Here is a 15,604-nt window from a genome sequence, read left to right on the forward strand (position 1 = left end):
CACTAATTTACATCAGTGCGTTGAGTGCCAATGATTTTAAATATCAGATTTGTGCAGTTGACTCCGGGAAGCAATTTCAAATTGCATCTCCGTTTTGCTATTTCGCCTATTAGACTAAGATTATTGATTTCTTTTGAGGATTTTGGGTGTTTATGGAGAATAATTTCATAGATTTTCGGGAGGGTGTGGAGGTTGCAGATTAGGGTAGAAGGTTAATAGGTAGTGGAGTGTTGTCTTGCTTTTCGATGGGTTTGGGTTTGATGGTATCTGTAGTAGTATTGGCCTTATTGTTGTAGTGTCTTGCTTTTGATGTCTATCATTATATGTTGTTTATGGAGAATAATTTCATAGATTTTCAGGAGGGTGTGGAGGTTGCAGATTAGGGTAAACAGTTAATAGGTAGTGGAGTGTTGTCTTGCTTTTCGATGGGTTTGGTTTTGATGGTATCTGTAGTAGTATTGGCCTTATTGCTGTAGTGTCTTGCTTTTGATTTCTATCATTATATGTTGTTTATGGTGTTTCGGTTATTGCACTATTTTGTTGTTGTTATTGTTTACTTATTAGTTGTCATGCTTTCTTTACTGTCGTTTTCGCTTTTCATATCTATTTTGATTTGTTGTACTCGAGCCGAGGATCCTCCGGAAATAGCCCTTCTATGTTGTCAAATTGTTACTATGTTAAAAGATTTTTTTGTATGCAGATATTTGATTGTATAGATGTAGTTAAGAGAAGAGTTGAGTAACATTTTGGATAAATAAGACTGCACCTGAAGATATCCTGAAAGACAATGGATCACAAATCGTGGCCCTGGAAGAAAAAATCCACAGAAAAGAACATGGTTACTGAAGACAAAGCAAATCTCTCTTTGAGAAGAAATGACGAAGAGGTAACCAAAGCGTAGTCCTTTTCATTATTTGTTTCTGTTCATTGCCCAATTTATTTAGCATGTTGGTCAAGTGTGATTCCCATATCTTCAGACGGCCTAGTATTCATTACATATTTCATTTCCCTAGCAAGACAAGTTTTAAGAAACTTTGCTTTTGACTGCATATTGATTAGAGATATGGGGTAAATAAATGACCATGGTTCAACTACTAGCCACCTTTACTTGTTGGGGTTTTAATCTGACGGACTAAAGTTTAATTAGGAGTGATGAAGTAGAAGAATATTCTAGCTTTATTGATGAAGCAAGTAATCCTTTCATATCCAATAGTTGATAGTTTATTATGATTTCGAGTATACTTTCTTATGAGCTGAGAAAGACAAATACAAAACATAACTTGAAATGATCTTTGGATAAGTGGAAGTTGGAACTTGGAACTAGTCATACAAAAGCCACTTTTGAAGGGGATTAAAATCTGAATCTCCTAATGTTTGAGAAACACTTCTCACCACATGCACCTTTCCCACCATCCAAACCTACTATCTGGAGAAAGAATAAATTCATTGTTAGAGTGGCTTAGAGTCTTGCATTGGTTGTGGAATGGACATGTGTTACTTAATAGACTTAGGCAATCCTTGCCTCATAAGCTAGCTTTTGGGGTTGAGTCAGGCCTAAGTGTCATATCCTTACATTGTATCACAGCCATGTCCCAGTGTCATATCTCTACATTCATCAAAAATAAAATTAGAATCCCTTTGCATGTCCTCTCTATTTCTTTCCTTTTTTTCTCTAGTTTCTTCTGACGGGTGGGCAAGGTGAACTCCAAACTGGCTCGAATGCATCTGCTGTTGGAAGCAGAAGAAATGATGATCCTGTTTGAACTTGATGAATCTTCTATACTTACATGTGCTTTAAAGTTTTTTGGTCGTGATAGTCTTGTGTGCTCTGAACAAGCTTACCTACTCTCCTTCATTTACAGACACTATCTAGTGATAAAGCTGATCTAGAAAGAGAGCTGAAGGTTGTGACTGACAAGCTTTCTTCTGCTCTGGTGGAATGTCGTGCTAAAGATGATTTTGCACAGAAACAGATGAAAATTGCACAGGAAGCAATTGCAGGTAACCATAGCTAATTTACTATCATATTTGTATATTCATTTGTTTATGTTGAAAATAGCTTTCAGTTACTGCAGTAAACTTTAGCATAATAAGTTGCCTAGATTTAAGATGACTTTAAAATTTGAATTTTTGTTAGGTTGTTTTAGTAGTTGAGATATTTTAGATTTTATAATTTTAAACTATGCAGATTTCGTGTTGTGTCTATTTAAAGCCCTTCTATGTTAATCAAATGATAGAGAGACATTTTCAACCCTTTTTTGCTGCCCCGTCTTTAAAAAACCAACAGTTTAGCTTCTTTTCTAGTATCTCTTTTTGTATTTTTTTACTTTCTGTCCTCCATAGAAATCACTAAAATGTATTTTTTTTGTCCAATGTTGTCACTTGTGAATGATATATGTAGGCTGGGAGAAGACTGAAACTGAAGCAAGATTGCTAAAGCAGGAGCTAGAAAAAGCTCTACAGCAGAGCATAGCTGGTGAAGAGAGATTAGTCAACTTGGATGCAGCACTCAAGGAATGTATGCAGCAGTTGCGTTTCATTCGAGATGAGCAGGAGAACAGGATTCATGATGCAGTATCAAACGCATCAAAAGAATTTGAAAAAACAAGATTTCTCTTAGAGAAAAAGTTAGCAGATGCTGGGCAGAAGCTTTCACGATTAGGTTCTGAAAACACTCAGCTTAGTATGGCTCTCATGGCAAAGGAGAAGGCAACAGGCCATTTAAAAGGAGAAATAGCTCGGGCAGAAGCAGATTTCAGTGCCTTGATGACGCGGCTGGAATCTGTAGAAAAAGATAATGCTTCTTTGCGGTATGAGGTACGGGTCCTTGAGAAGGAGCTTGAGATCCGGAATGAGGAGAGAGAATTTAATCGCCGAACAGCTGATGTTGCACACAAGCAACATCTGGAGAGTGTGAAGAAAATTGCACAACTGGACTCGGAATGTCAAAGGCTACGCATCCTTGTTAGAAAGAGGTTGCCAGGCCCTGCTGCCTTGGCCAAAATGAAGACTGAAGTTGAGATGCTGGGGAAGGATCATGCTAAAATGAGGATAAGGAAGTCAAATCCGTTTCCAAATGGTTCAGTGGACTTAACTTCAGAGACGGCTCCTGATACTCCGAACAGAAATATTAACTTCCTCTCTGAGCAATTATGCATGCTGGAAGAGGAAAATAGGACTCTGAAAGAAGCTCTTAACAAAAGAGCTAATGAACTCATACTTTCTAGGATGACAAATGCTCAAACAACTGCTGAACTAGAAAAATATCTTCCCTCTGCGCAGGAACTATCTGTGACATCACTGTCTGATATGGGCAGTGATGACATAGGTGGCTGTTCCGAGTCTTGGGCTTCTGCACTAATGTCAGAGCTGGAGCATTTCAAAAATGAGAAACAAATTGGTCCACCTTCATCTGTAAGTGTAGGAGCTTCAGATATAAATCTGATGGATGACTTTGCAGAGATGGAAAAATTAGCGGTCGAGTCTACAGTTAACCCTCTGGGAGCTGTTCATCATGCCTTACCAAGGGAAAATGGAAATGGGGATGCTTTGGAGTCTCAGTTATGCTCTCATTCATCAGAAGCAGAAAGTACAGACAGAGTTCCTGTGACAGATTGTTATGTTTCCAGCAATGATAATCAGTCAAAAGCAATATTGACAGATAAAGCTTCTGGTGAAGTTGATAACATACTGAAAATGCTCTTGGAGCATGGACATGTAACCGAAAGAAACCCATACGAAATACTGGAAGATATCAGAACTGCCCTGGCACAGAAGTTTCCCTCGAGTAAGAACCCTGCAGAAGCAAATGAAAGTGTAATAGATACTGATGTTACATGTTCTCCTAACAATGGTGACTGTAAGGAGATACATACAGGAGCTGGTGATAATGTTTCATCAGAAAGAAAGTGTGAACCAGATATGTTGTCATTTATGGGTATATCAATTAATAAGGTTATTGATATCATAGAAGGAATCAATATACCCTCGACAGATGATAGTATTCCAGAAATCTTATCTCACAATGGTAATGGACTTCTACCATTTGAAAGTGCATCGAAGGAGACAGCCTACATGGTTCGTGTTTTCCAGTGGAAATCTTCAGAACTCTCTGCTGTTCTTCAAGAATTTGTCCAAACATGCCGTGATTTATTGAATGGAAAGGTTCACATTGAGAAGTTCACTGAAAAACTAACTAGGACCCTGGAATGGATTGTGAACCATTGTTTTTCCCTTCAAGATGTTTCAAGCATGAAGGATACTATAAAAAGCCATTTTGACTGGGGAATGGAAACTGGGGTGATTAATCCTATATTTGAATTTGATAAACTTCAGACTGAAAGAGGAAACCCATTATACTCTCCTGTTTCTACCTCACTCGCTCGGATGAGTTATTTGCCAGAGAAAGAAGTTCTACCATCTGTCGATAATGAAAGTCAATTACCGAAAGATGAGTTTCCAGAAGAGGGAGCTACAAAGGTGGATTTGGAGGGAAAACTGGAAGCAGAAACTCTCCGAAGCGATTCCTTGATGGTTCAACTTCAGGAATCAGAGAAAACAATAAAATGCCTGGAAAAAGAAGTAGAAAATCTCAGACAGTCAAAGGGGATGATTGAGGATCAAATTGAGAAAGAAAAAATGGTGAAAGAAGACCTTGAGATGCAATTCGAAGCAGCTAAACTGGAACTGAATGAAGCTTGTCGAAAGGCTTGCTGTTTGGAGAAGGAACTCGAGGACCAAAATAAATCCTATAAGAAGCTCGATTCTGCATGCCATATGCTTCAGTTGCAGAAAGAAAGGTACATTTAATGTTTTGTAAATTTGTTAGAAGTAGTTGTCAAGGACTTTCTTTACCTGAAACATGTAAACTTGCAGCACGGAAAAAATGGAGTTATCAGAGAATGCTGAGGTGGACCCTGAAGAAAAGCTTCTTCAAAGCGTAAGTTCCCTTTAGCTTCAGTTAGTTTACCTCAGGCCTTACAGATCAAATATCTAGAGATGCATGTTTCTTCATTTCCACGTGGATTGGTGATGTTTTCAAGATACACGGTATGGAATAATGTACTACTACAATATAAGCATAGATTTGCAGAGCAATTCAAACTTCTAAAAAGGGTCATATTTAATTGATATGACTCATTTGTGTTGGAGAATTGGAAGAATTCTATACTTGCCAAAATGACCAGATAAAAATCAATTGAAACTTTGGAAAAAACAAAAATATAGTCTTGTAAATGATATGATGCATCTTATTGCCTATTTCAAGAAGTAGTCGAGTTCTGTAACTCTATCAAACATGTAATAACCGCATTACATAAACATTTTGTTCAATTTTGTAGGATTGGGAGATCACTGCAGCTTCAGAAAAGTTGGCAGAGTGTCAAGAGACTATTCTGAACCTAGGGAAGCAGTTGAAGGCATTGGCCTCGCCTGGGGATGCAGCTCTCTTTGATAAGGTGATATCTACAACTTCAGAAACAACTAGTGGTACCATGACAACCCCAAAGAAAAGTTTTGGACGCCGTTCATCTCTTCTTGACAAGATGCTGGCTGAGGATGAAATGGGATCTCCTACTACCAAGGAAGTCACTCCGGATGCCAAGAGAAATACTTTCTCAAGTGTTGACGGATCAGTGAAACTACCAGAAAAGTCTCCATTGACAAATGGGAGTGCGCATTCAGGATATGAGGCTGTAACTGGCTCCCTGCCTATCATACCTAACAAGAAAAGAAATGTTCTTGGATTGTGGAGAAAGTTGTTGCGAAAAGGTAAGAAAAATAGTAACAAGACGAAACTTAAGGTATGACCTGCATGGATGCCATTCGCAGCTGCAGGCTTCTTGTTTCTAGTGATGTTTATGCTTTCATTCATGGCTTGGTTGGTGCAGAAAGCAATGTTCTCTTTTTTGTATTGTATGTGGTATTGTATATGAAACTAGAACCACTCCTTAACCTCAATGATATAGTGTTTCAATTGCTAAAAAAAATTATACAAGCGATGAAACTTCTTGAATCTTTGGTGGATGAACCATGTTTGACGTGCTTCATATTTGCCCAGTACGCTTTTTGCTACTTGAGTAGCGTGTACTTGAAGAAAAGAACTGAAATATATCAAACAACAAATTGATTATACAATACTAAACATATGTTTGGATCGTGATGCATTTTGCACCTGCTTCAACTTCAATGCAAGTTATTTATTAACATATTTTTACTTTTGGTCTTTTACAATTGACCCCGGTGTGAGAGGAGATTAAAATGGGGGTGCATATTTAAAGGACTGCTGTGAAGTCTCTTCTTGTTTTTCATTATAGTACACTCTGCTAGAGCCAAAACTGAATAGGCCAATAACTAGGACTCATAGGGAGTAGTGTAAAACGTCTAATATTCAGTAAAGTTACTGGTAATTCAGTCTCTGTAAACCACAAAATTTGCAACTTCATGCAGGCCCGCTTCCTTGTAGCATTCAGCAATCCTTTCTGCGCAATCGTCCCATGTACCGTCAATGGAAGCTAGATCCAACAAGAAAGCAGCTTCATCCAATGCAACCTGCAAAAAATATGTTTAGGATGAAAAAGGAACATAGGTTTTTTCTTCTTTTTGTCAAGGAGTAGGCTCTAGGTAGGTGCTGAAATCTGGGAAATCATTTTCTTGTGCAAACACATTTGAATTCAAGTTTACTAGAGAGTTTAACGATACCTGAGCAGGTTGCTTCCCTTTCTTTAGATCGGCTTCCCTACCCTCCTCAGTTACTTTCTCTTTGATATACTCAATTTGTTCATCTTCCCATTCAGCCATATTAGCAACTTCCTGCAATAAAGAGATAAGCACATAGACCTAGCATCAGCATGCTGCAAAAGGCAAGAAGAAATTGATTGGATCAAGGAATGGCATACATGGTACTCGCAACCCAAAGTCCACCATGGTGATTTCAAAGCCCCCCTAGCAGCATCTTTAGCTTCTATATTGCGCCCAACCCTAGAGAAGAAGAGAACAATATGAGTAAATATGTTGTAGAAATAGCTTGTTTTTATAAATATACAGATTTATTGAGGAAGAGAAACTATGAGATATACAGACTTCAGCAGAACTTCAGCATTAAAGACAAAAGGCCGCGCAAATCCTGGAAAATGCTCCTTCTTTGTATAAAATTCTCCCGTCACCAAAGCTGAAATCTTCCGACAGCACGTATATATCATGCCAAATGCTATGAATTGATATTGCTTACTAGATAAATAAAAACTCCCTTACATTGTCTCCATTGTCAAAATGCTGCTTAATTCTGCGCTCCAGTACGTCTGGAAACAAGCCAACCTAGAGAGAATATCAATAGGTGCAATTAGCTTGAGTCACAATGACCAATATCAAGATATTGCCATATACATCCTTCCTTCTACCTTCTTCAATATATATGTATCTACGCTTGAAATTTTTGATGCTCTAAAATCACCCTTCTCATAAAGTTTCTTTCCAGCACCAGCTGAAATCCGGAACAATTCATCCGCTTTTTCTTGATGACCATTTGCATCTTCTTCCACCAAAACCCTGTGAATGTACTGATCTACCTATAGCATGGTAAATGGAAAGGTGAGACAAATTTGTGCATGCTACCAAAGCAGAATGCAAGAGTGAAGCAATTAACCCTCTCAAACATCATCCAGATCCCAAGTAGTAGAGCAAGTTCATAGTAGCTTACATTCTTAGCTAATAGCCACACGCCATACTTGCGCACTTCTACCAACGGCATCTCCATCCTGTGAACAATGAGGATATAAATCAAATACCAAATATTTTCCCCCTTTTTCTGTGAGAGCAATTAGGAGAACAGAGAATAAACCAAGATAAGCACCCAAAAAAGTAGAACAGAGATATCCACAAAACTCAGCATTTTGATGAATTATATTACCCAGATGGGGCAGTTGGCCATCGTAACAGTGCAGTTACAGAATCTACAAAAGAAGAGAAGGGAAAAAATGAACATAGAAGCGCACTTTCAACTTCAAAAAAGCTTGATATCAGATCCATTCCCATCATACCTGAACTCCTTCTGGAAAGAGGAATCACCAGAGGAACCAGCCCTTGTTTGGCACCAGGAGAAATTATTTCCTCACCTATCATAAGGTGTTGAGCAGTGCATAAGGTTCATAGTGACCATCAGACATTTGAAGATTATATCAATAACAACCTAAGCCAAAAGTCTCAGTTAAGTAAGCCTAAGGAAGGATATACACAAGTCTTCGTCAGGCGTACAAGGTAATCCTATGACACTATGAAATAACCAAGAGAAGCAAAACATTACCGTAACCTGACCCCCCTGACACCTTAAGTTTCAATACCGAAAGTTACTCCTAACAATAAAATACATTGAAGCGGACCTACAGGTCAGGAAAAGTACTAATGTAGTAACTTTTAACTAGAACTAGCAGCACTCCTGACCAGTTTTATCGTCATATATTCATTTAAAAGGTAAATTTTCAAAGAGTAGTTCCAGTATACCTGTAGAGACCTAGTATTAGGAATAAAGTAATTAAAGACGGCTTCTCCATTTAACTTCTTCTTTTTTTCACTAGAAGCATACTCGGATTAATCAGAATTTAACAGATGGAATTAGATTGCCTCACCTCTCACCTGAAGGATTTTGAGAAGTTCATTCAAATGCTCCGGTGCTTGAGTTGCAGCTACATCTTTGATAAATGAAACATGGTCTGCATTGCAAAAATGCCACCATTCTCATTTCAAATACCAATTCATGCATTCAAAACACATGTGAATTGGTACAGTAATAACCCACTAGTATCAAATTAAACTAGACAAAAAAACCTCAGTGCAGTGATGCAATTCATACTAACATGGCACGGCAGTGAACGATCGCCAATTGGAAAAATCCACATTTCATTTCAATTATATCAATCAACTCGACCTCATTTCAAAACTAGTAGACATCGGCTACACAATACATGTACAAATAAACACGGGAGAAGTATGTGTAGGTTTGCAATTTTCTTTACCTTGAGAAGAAGAAGAAGAAGAAGAGGAATAGCATCGGAATGTTGGTCGGCAGCGGCTAAACAAAATGCCGGGAAATGCGACGGCGCGTGGACATCCAAAACCCACTCCACCACCCAACTTCATTATCTTTCCTGATATTACTTGTGTGTTGATGATGGGTATAGTGGGAAACTGAAACTGAACCATTCCTTTGACTTTAATGGGTTGGGCTGGGCTGACTTCATCTTAACCCACAAATCCTTGGGCTGATTTACACAAATGGCCCCTTTTTGTTAGTTTACCATTTAGACCAAAATACCATTAAACCTTTCTATAAAAACATTCTTATATAACACAAATTTTTAACATAAAAGTTACTTTCAAAGCCTATCTTATATCTTACCTTTTTATAACAAACTTTTTATCTATAACAAACAACAACAATCTTTATAACAGTATCAAAAGGTGGAGGCAGGAGTTGAGGTTTATGAGTTTTGAATTTGTCGTCATAGTTATTGGATTCGCACTTAAACTTTGTACATATTTAACGAGACTCATGACACAAGTAGGTCTAAATAGTACCTGCTAGGTTAGTCCAAATCTGTGGCTAATACTCTCCCTCTGTCCCTGAACTAGATAATCTTTACGAAATTACCTCTTTATAATAACTTACTCAGATATTAATAAAATTTTAATTTACTATTTTCCACTATTATTGTGAGTCTTTATTTTCACAATAAAGAACGCAATACTAAATGCATTGTTATTTCAAGGACACATAAAAATAGAATCTATAAGTTAACTTATACTAGGTCTGTTTTAACTAAATATTTTAAATTTTTTATACATTACATAATTTTTACCAAAAAAATATTACATTGGTACATATTTTGGTAGTTAAAGAATCATAGAAATATCCGTGCATGTTTGTATTTCAGAGACTAAAGTTTTTCATTTTATTAGGGTCAAAATTCATTTATAATGTATTAATTTTCTTTAATTTTGAATTACTGAAATACGGATACTTTCAGGATTTTAAATTTAGATAGTATTATTATTTATATAGTATTCAAAAATTTAAAAATAGATATTTTATTTGCATCTTTTCTGGTTATAGAAATCAAATTATAAAACTTAAATATCAAATATTATTATAAAAATTAAAAATATAATAGCCAATCGCTATAAAAACCAAACGAATAACAACAAACAAGACTTACTATAAAAAAAATTGGACTGTATGCGGAAGATTGATAAGAGTTGGAGCCTGGAGGCACTGGTGTCTAGTGACATTATCCTTCTTTTCGTCGTCAGATTTGATTTTTGTAGTGTAAATAAAAATTATACTGCCAAGTTATTTAAGGTCATGTTTGGTCATGTGATACGTAGGATTTTTAGTAAGGGGTGTTGATATTTAAAAATTAATATAATAATATTATATTAATAAAATTATTTAAAATGTACTAATAAAACGTAAGTCAAGTAAATTACTAAATTTTCCTCGACGAATTTTCATATTTTGAAACATAATAGCCTCATTGGAGATAGTATCAATAAGTACTAAATATTCTAGAGCAATTGATTTATTTTAGCCTAATTTGACTATGTTTTCATATTTTGAAATGTATTCATAATAGCCTCATTGGAGATAGTACCAATAAGTACTAAATATTCTAGAGCAATTGATTTATTTTAGCCTAATTTGAGTATAAATAAGAGGTTGGAGGTTCGTAAATTTTTCTCTGAAAAATGTATCAAAAATAAAAGACAAATTCGGCCTTACTAAGGGTCGAACTCGGGCCACGCTTGGGTGAACTACCATTTCATTCGCGCTGCAAATCAACGAGCCAAGAAGCTTAGTTATTCAAGCAATGTCAATGACATTATTTGTAGGGATATTTCTATTTTTTTCAGATTTTTAAATATATATAATACTAAAAAATTTCAACGAAGCAGTGTCAATCAATACCCCATGACATAGGATGGGTCCGTCGTGATATGAAATTATGATATAAAATCATTAAATGAAATTGAAATTTTATTTGAATAAATAATTTGGACTTTTTATATGGTATGTTTTTTGTTAACATAAAAACCTATAAGTTATACAACTATTTAAACTGTTCAATTCTTTATATAATCAAATCAAATCAGTAAGAGTTTATAAAATTGCATAATACATTGTCATAAAATTATTCTAAAAAATTATAATATTTATTGATCAAGCTTTAATTAAGTAAAAACAATTGAACATAAGTTGAATAAAATTTAACTCACTTTAAATTAAAAATAAGACATAATTAATTTGATATTCCTTTGTTGTCAAAATGGAACTGAATTAGTGAATTATAGGTTATAAATATAGGATGGTGGAAATAGTGAATTAGGTATTGATGTAAATGAAGAAATCGATTAGCGTGAATAAAGATAAAGTTACTACATAGCAGTAGTACTATATGTCAACGTGAAATAAGCATCGGAAGTTGTAAGGAAATTGTATTTTCAATTAATGTTACATTTATCAGCCTTATCCATTCATAGAATTATTTTTTTATTTAAACAGTGATTTGAATAAGTAGTAATAATTTTGATTGGTAAATAAATTTAACTAAAAAATAAATTTGATGAATATAAACGATAAAGAAGAAATTGATTTGAAGTAATAATAAATTTTATATTGGTGAAAATAATTGTTATATGAGATATAAATAGTTTACAATGTAATGATATTTAATTATAAATTATATTTACATATAAAATAAATGGTTAGTAGATACAAATGTGGACATTTTACAAAATATAAACTTATGATCATTTTTTATATTTGAAAAATCTAAAATCAAGATTTAAAATTCTCGAATCATATAACCTCATCCTATGAAATCTGCATAACATACATTTTCAAATACTAATTTCATTTCATTTCATAATTTTATATCGCAATATAAAATTACATGTCCAAAAACTTACCAAACATGGGCAACTTTTTTTTAACAAGCGTGAAATGATAAAATAAGAAAAGATGTGTAACTAAACTGTTATAATCATTATACTGAATTAAGAGAGATAGAAAGAGAAAGACTATTCATTAATTTGTATGGCATAGGTAAATCTCTGTTCAATTTACTTGTTTATTATATTCTTTAAATATCATTTGTGTTTATCGCTTTACCATGTTACACAAATTATAATATTATTTTTTTATTTAACTTAGTAAGTTAATATTAATTATTCATTTCAAATCATTTCTTAATTCTATTAAAAATCATACATCAACTAATATGAAGTGTGCAAACTCTATTACAAATAAAAGTAAACAAAAAAGAGTAACATTTATCATTTTGAAAAAGTGTAAAATTAGGGATAACAATAGAACGGATTAAGATAGGAAAGTCTCGACCTATTAAGATTTTGATCCACACCCTGCCTTGTTTGGCATTTTTCAAAAAAGTTGACCTCCATGCCCGCTCCCACGTCTCGCCCTCCCCCCCTCCCCCCCCCCCCCCCGGCTAAGTCATGTCTTGCCCTACACCCCTCCTTAGATTAGGGTGTTCAATCGGACACTCTTTGTTGAAAAATTATAATGTATTTATAAGTAAAATAATACTTTAAATATTAAATAACACATTTTGGATACTCGTGAAAAACAATAAAGTTTTTTAGCTCAATGATCTCAGTCGTTCAGCTCAAGCTAAGTCCTTTACAACCTGTTGTGCGCGGTTTTGATTTTTTTCATTAAAAAATTAAAAGTAATTATTTAATTTAAAGTTAATAAGCAAATCTTATTTATTTATTCCATAAAAATACTAAAAAGTGAAAAGTCTCCATATACAATTTCTTTTAATATAACTCTTTTGATTCTATTCTTTATTTTATATTTCTCGTTTTTAGTCATCAAAGGTTCGTGAAATCTTGAAGCATAAAAGTGATTTCACTCTAAACTAAACTGAATTTTATCTCTCTCTTTTTTCTTTGTACGTTCACTTCCTAACAAATAAACGTGAACATTAAAGCTAAATATTATGTAGTTAGATTTTAAAAATTTTGGTATATTTTTTAATTAAAAAAATTAACTATAAATGTTAAGTAGTTTGATTTACAAAATTTAAGTGTTCATTAAATTATTTTTATTAGCTATAAAAAAATTTAACACCCTCAGTAAAATATTTAGCTACGCCAATGGTCTTGCCCCGCTAAGTCTAACCACACTGCACAATGTTTTCCTGAACAATAGTGATATTGAAGGTGCAAAGCACTGTTTTCCAGTAATATATTTTATTGCATCGAAAATATTTGACAACATGCAGAAGCTTATTTGCTTTCGTAAAAGAGAAAATACATAATTATATCATCAAATTTGTATCCTTTTTTTAAGTAGACATCTAAAGTTTATAGAGATTCTATTACCCCATTCAATCATTTTCAACAATTTTAAATACATTATTTTTACAATATTTGCAATCTCATAATTCTTGCGTGTATTTCACCCCCAAATAAAATAATATTTTTTATTTTTCTTACTTGTTTAATAGTGGGTCGGGTAAAACCCTGACGCACTCACATTTCAACCCTTAAACCTTTTTAGAAGAATTCATGTTCATCTTTTCCAATTCCTTTCGATTTACTTCACTTCAAAAGATTATTTTTTTTTGGATTTCTTCGTAATATATATTTATGTAAGTTTTGTGTGTTATTTTTTAGTGTTTTTGTTGTTTATTTAGTGTTTGATTTCAAAAAAAAAATCCCCAAAAATTAGTTTAATCCTTTTTAGTTTTGTGGGTATTCCGAAATTAAGACTAGTTTTGAGTTCTATAAGTGAATTTTACATTTTTTTGAATTTGTACGAGTAGATTCTTTGATACTTTTGATCTTGGGAAACTATATGAACGAAAATGGATTCAAATTTCTTTGTTGAAAGGTAAACTAGGTGCTACATTGACCAAGTATTATGTCGTTGTTAAGTAGATTTTTCTAATAAAAGACCTTAAGATGGTTTGCTAAAACTTGATGATAGAGTATACAGTAAAGAAATTCGCTTCGCGTAGTAAAGAATCAACTTTTGCCGTTGAGAAAAGCTCTCAACAGCCATTAATGCTGATTTGGGAAGAAGAAATGTGGGTCTCTTTTCACTTTGGTTTAACAATGTCATGTGTTAGTTTTCCATTGGTTTGGGGAAACAATTTTACCCTTTCAAGTGCTTTTCTATTGTGAAATCACAATTGCCGTCAAAATGGATTAAAATAATATATTTATTATAGATTTAAATGGTTTCATGGGTAATAAGACCTCCACAAACTTACAGTGTCTTCTTCAAAAAAGGATCTAAATTTGATGGAATAATTATGCATTTTCTCTTCATAAAAAGCCAAAGATAGAAAACAGAGAGAAACGGAAAAAAAATAAAAAAATCTTTTTTACAGTTATATTTATTACTACATTATTATGTGCCAATCAAAATATAGATGGAGGATTCAGTCTGTAGACAAAGAAATCTTTTACAGCTAGATTTTTTATAATATTACAACAAAAAATGGTAAGCCAGAAAGTGAGTATCTATTAAATCATTCTTTTCAGAAAATGACAACAAGCATTGATTTACCCTGCCACCTGATGTTCCCCATTTAATATTTTGAAATTATAATTTTTGATCTACCCTATTCTGCCTCGCCCAGTTTGAAGTAGTGGTGGGCATGGTACCGTATTTAAAAAATTTAATATTATAATTTTGGTATTTAATATTTAAAGTACTACATTATTACTATACTTATTTCAATTTCGATATTTTACGGTATAGTATTTGATAATCATAATTTATTTGACTTTGACTAACATATATTTATAACTCTTCATACAATTCATTTAGCAAATAAATTAGAATCATTTTATTTATCCTCTAGCAAGTATTCTTGCAAGATCAATAGGATAATCAACATGAATATGAGAAATTCAAATGCACAAGTCTCAATCATATTACATCAACAACTACTTCTGTTAAACAATTTCACAAAAGAAAAATTCAATAGCAATCGAGTAGTCATATATACAAAGTTTAAATAACATTATCTAAAATTACGCATAGCCCTATATAATTTTACATCGCAAAAATCATTCACTAACATGTAGACTCTAACTTGACATACCACTATGTCAAGTGAGAGCCTACATGTTAGTGAAATATATATTATATTACTAAAAAAATGCAGTATGGTATACCGTATATAGTATTTCGATATTTATTTTATAAATACCAAATACCGTATCGAATACAAAAAAAAATTAAAAGTCATACCAAATACCATAATATCAATATGACGGTATAAAAATATCAATTGAAATATGGTATTCGGTATATACCATACCATGCCCACTCTTAGTTTGATGGTGTTTGGATTGGATTAAAAGTTGATCAAGTCTACTTTTAAAGTCAATTTTTAACTTCTAAAAATGTTTGACAAATAAAAAAAAAACTTAAAGTAAGTCAAAAATCAAAAGTAAATTTTCCCCTACCTTTATTTTTTGACTTAAAAATCAGATTGACTTTTTTTTTGACTCAAAAATTATCTTTTTTTAAGCTAATCTCTTTTATCACTTCCCCACCCTGCACGTTTAACTTTCG

General features: G+C 33.5%; 2 protein-coding genes across 2 annotated transcripts; one reads left to right on the forward strand and one right to left on the reverse strand.

Moving 5' to 3' along the window:
* Positions 1-635: 635 nt before the first annotated feature.
* Positions 636-5,981, forward strand: LOC125822842 (filament-like plant protein 7). Its single transcript, XM_049502297.1, has 5 exons — positions 636-886; positions 1,863-2,001; positions 2,402-4,799; positions 4,876-4,939; positions 5,340-5,981. Exons 1-5 carry the CDS (start codon positions 788-790, stop codon positions 5,805-5,807), a joined length of 3,168 nt encoding a protein of 1,055 aa, XP_049358254.1. The 5' UTR covers positions 636-787; the 3' UTR covers positions 5,808-5,981.
* Positions 5,982-6,203: 222 nt separating this feature from the next.
* Positions 6,204-9,185, reverse strand: LOC125822861 (protein IN CHLOROPLAST ATPASE BIOGENESIS, chloroplastic-like). The gene is made up of 11 exons (XM_049502316.1): positions 9,009-9,185; positions 8,622-8,705; positions 8,037-8,111; positions 7,907-7,949; positions 7,697-7,754; positions 7,398-7,565; positions 7,252-7,314; positions 7,081-7,175; positions 6,897-6,978; positions 6,700-6,810; positions 6,204-6,549 (listed from the first exon to the last, which is right to left on the reverse strand). Exons 1-11 carry the CDS (start codon positions 9,130-9,132, stop codon positions 6,409-6,411), a joined length of 1,044 nt encoding a protein of 347 aa, XP_049358273.1. The 5' UTR covers positions 9,133-9,185; the 3' UTR covers positions 6,204-6,408.
* Between the last annotated feature and the right edge of the window lie 6,419 nt (positions 9,186-15,604).

The sequence above is a fragment of the Solanum verrucosum genome, unplaced genomic scaffold, assembly GCF_900185275.1.
Source record: "Solanum verrucosum unplaced genomic scaffold, falcon-dt-bn FXZP01000103.1, whole genome shotgun sequence".
In the NCBI taxonomy this organism is placed as follows: domain Eukaryota; kingdom Viridiplantae; phylum Streptophyta; class Magnoliopsida; order Solanales; family Solanaceae; genus Solanum; species Solanum verrucosum.

What these genes read in the sequence shown, in the direction of transcription:
- LOC125822842 (XM_049502297.1), top strand. Translation starts at nt 788, where the DNA reads ATGGATCACAAATCGTGGCCCTGGAAGAAAAAATCCACAGAAAAGAAC. An exon ending in CTTCAGTTGCAGAAAGAAAG is followed by an intron (nt 4,800 to 4,875) that starts GTACATTTAATG and finishes GTAAACTTGCAG; the next exon opens with CACGGAAAAAATGGAGTTAT. An exon ending in AAGAAAAGCTTCTTCAAAGC is followed by an intron (nt 4,940 to 5,339) that starts GTAAGTTCCCTT and finishes TCAATTTTGTAG; the next exon opens with GATTGGGAGATCACTGCAGC.
- LOC125822861 (XM_049502316.1), bottom strand. Translation starts at nt 9,132, where the DNA reads ATGAAGTTGGGTGGTGGAGTGGGTTTTGGATGTCCACGCGCCGTCGCA. An exon ending in TGGCCAACTGCCCCATCTGG is followed by an intron (nt 7,755 to 7,906) that starts GTAATATAATTC and finishes CATTGTTCACAG; the next exon opens with GATGGAGATGCCGTTGGTAG. An exon ending in TGTGGCTATTAGCTAAGAAT is followed by an intron (nt 7,566 to 7,696) that starts GTAAGCTACTAT and finishes ACCATGCTATAG; the next exon opens with GTAGATCAGTACATTCACAG.